At 43.7% G+C, this 2,802-nt stretch overlaps 1 protein-coding gene across 1 annotated transcript; it reads right to left on the bottom strand.

Moving 5' to 3' along the window:
• Positions 1 to 753: 753 nt before the first annotated feature.
• LOC148211479 (FAD/NAD(P)-binding oxidoreductase family protein) lies at positions 754 to 2,405 on the bottom strand. The gene has a single exon (XM_088123666.1). The coding sequence runs from the start codon at positions 2,222 to 2,224 to the stop codon at positions 830 to 832; it is 1,395 nt and encodes a 464-aa protein (XP_087979792.1). The 5' UTR covers positions 2,225 to 2,405; the 3' UTR covers positions 754 to 829.
• Positions 2,406 to 2,802: the final 397 nt, after the last annotated feature.

Genomic DNA, 2,802 nt, shown 5'->3' with positions numbered 1-2,802 from the left:
TAGGTGGGTCACTGCACCGGCGTTGAGTTTTCTGGTTGCAGACTCATTTGCTCATCGGCGAACAGACTCATTCGAGGGAAACGTGGACCTCTTCAAAATCCGTCGTCAACAATGTTGTTTTCAGAATTTCCACTATTTGGATCACAAAATTCAAAAATAAGTTTCAAAAACAAAATTGTCAACTAGTTATTCAATTCGAAAACAAGAAATAGAATCTGAATTGCACACCAAAGAGCTCCCTGCTCATTCAAGCTAAGAACACCGACAAGGTTTAGAAATATGTTGGGCAGCAGCCACTTGGGCTTTTCTTTGGCCCAAACCAAAAATATGTGAAATAATTTTTCTGTTTTCTTTTTTCTTTTTAGACTCATGATTATACAATTAAACATGTGAATCCCCACCCAATTTGATACCCCTTTCTATCATGTCTCTAGAGACAAAATTCAAAACTACATCTAATAAAAGGTGCTAGGTTTTTAAATATATTTAAACTCATTTAATGATTAATGAAAACTTTGGTAATAGCCAAAATAGTTTTTTAATGTAAAATTTTGGAACTTAAAAGTTTTCCACTAAGGTCTAATCTTTAAGAAAGGAAAAATTATATATTTAAAACCTATTTTTATCTATGAATTTTTATACTCATTCTACTTTAATCCTTACACTTTGAAATCATCTATTTTAATTCCTAAATTTGGCATAAAATTTATTTTAGTTCCTTTTTTAATAAATTGTTTAACAACACTTCGAATATTTGTTCACAGTAACATTATTTACTCATCAACTAAATCAACAAAACAATTAAATAATTACAAAAAATAATAGTTTTCTAGACCAAAGCGACGGCCATGTCCTTCACCAAGGCTTCAACAGCCTTCCTTCCTGAAACCAGAGCGCCATCGAAGGTGGCAGAAGTCAAATAATCACCGCACACGTACAAACCCCTTTCCACCGTCGGATCCTTCTTCAAATCAGACGGTGGGCATTGATTGGGCTGCGCGAACCCGATTCTGTACGTCCTCAGATGCTTCCACGACCCGACCGTAGAGTCCCCGAACCAACCCGACATCTCCCGAACAACCTCAGCCGTCAGATCCTCATCTCCGACATCTTCAAACTTCCCGATCAACGTGACCGACACCAGCGCCTTCCCCGGCGGCGCGTACGACGGCGCCACGTTCGTCGCAAAAAACATATTGTTCACGATCCCCTTCCCCGACCCGTTCAGAAACAGCACCGGTTCCTTCACCGGAATCCTTCCCCGGTCCGCCGCGAAATACAAACAAACCGTGCTCCGCGGCGGTTTCCGGCTGCCGAATTCCCGTCTCCCGGCCAACAGCCTCTCGGCCTCTGGCTCCTCCGCCGCCACGATCACTCCCATCTCACTCCTTATAACCTGCCCGCTCTGCAACTTCACAATTCGCGAACCCGACCCGTCGGAATCGACAGACACGACCCGCGAATTCAGCAGAATGGTTTCCGGCGGCAAATTCGCGGCCAATTGCTGAGGGATGGCTCCGATTCCGTTCGCCGGGAGGCCATTTTCGCCGAGAGCGAGGCATTTGAAGATGAAATTGAACAACCGGGACGAGGTTTCCAATTCCCTGTCGAAGAAAATCCCGCCAAAAAACGGCCGGAAAAACCGGGCAATTATCGAATCGGAAAACCCAATTTGTGTGAGCAATTCCACGGTGGAAGCCTCTGTTTCCGTCATGATTTGTTCATCGGATTTTCCGAGCACTCTGGCCCGGGTGAGCCCGATGAGCAATTTGTCGGAGAGAGACCCAATTGGGTTCATGAGAGAGCGCAGGGAGTCGCGAAAGTGGCGCAGAGGATCGGCGACAGTGTGGAATTGGCGGTCGTAGTAGACGAGAGCGCCTGAGTAGAATTTGTGGAGGTCGAGGGATTGGTAATTGAGGAGTTTTCGAGCTTCGGGATAAGCGGTGATGAAGATTTGAAAGCCGCGGTCGAGAAGGAAGCCGTCGACCAGGTCGGTGCGGACGCGACCGCCGACGGCGTCGGAGGCTTCGAGGAGGAGGAAGGGGATGTTGGCGGCGTGGAGGTGGGTGGCGGCGGCGAGGCCGGCGAGGCCGGCTCCGACGACGGCGACTCCGGTTTTGGAAGGGAGTGGAGTGAGGGAAGAAGCTCGAGGGTTGAATGTGAAGCGCGGCGGAGAAGAGGCGGCGGAGGTGTGGAGAAGAGATCCGGCGACGGTGAGAGTCATTGGCTTGGCTTGGCTTCTGTTTTCGTTGGGCGGTCACGGTGGCAGCGGGTGATGGTAGCTTATCCATTTGGTCGGTTATCTACGACGGCCACGTGGCCGTGGGAATCCATTTTGCTTTTGTCTCGCTTTGTATTTTCTTTAAAAATACTTTGAATGTTGTTCCTAGTACTAGTATTTCCATTAAATTTTGTTTGAGGGTTCTATTAGGTATAAATTTTGTGATAAAATTTTAGAAATAGTGACTAAAAGAGTCACTTTTAAAAATAAAAAAAATAAAACAAAAATTAGTCACTTTAAAAAGTAAAAAAAATAAAAAGAAAATTTTGAAAGCAAATAGACTAATGAAAAAGTATAAAGATTTTAAAAGTATGGGGACCAAAATAAACTAAACATTAGAAATTCTAAAAGATTAAAACAGTCCTCTTTTTTAAGACTTTATATTTTAACCATTACATTTCTATTTATCTAATTTCAATTCCAACTTGGATAACAAATATTTATTATGATGAATATTGAGATCGAGAAGAACTTATTATAGGAAAACATACCTTTTATTGCATCACTTATTTTAGAACTTA

This window comes from Momordica charantia (genome assembly GCF_013281855.1).
Source record: "Momordica charantia cultivar OHB3-1 chromosome 5 unlocalized genomic scaffold, Mcharantia_2.0 BLBB01000005.1, whole genome shotgun sequence".
Lineage (NCBI taxonomy): Eukaryota > Viridiplantae > Streptophyta > Magnoliopsida > Cucurbitales > Cucurbitaceae > Momordica > Momordica charantia.
The sequence above is the reverse complement of the archived record's forward strand: the minus strand, read 5'-3'. Positions and strand labels throughout refer to the sequence as shown.

Coding starts and splice junctions, on each gene's coding strand:
- LOC148211479 (XM_088123666.1), bottom strand. CDS start 2,224: ATGACTCTCACCGTCGCCGGATCTCTTCTCCACACCTCCGCCGCCTCT.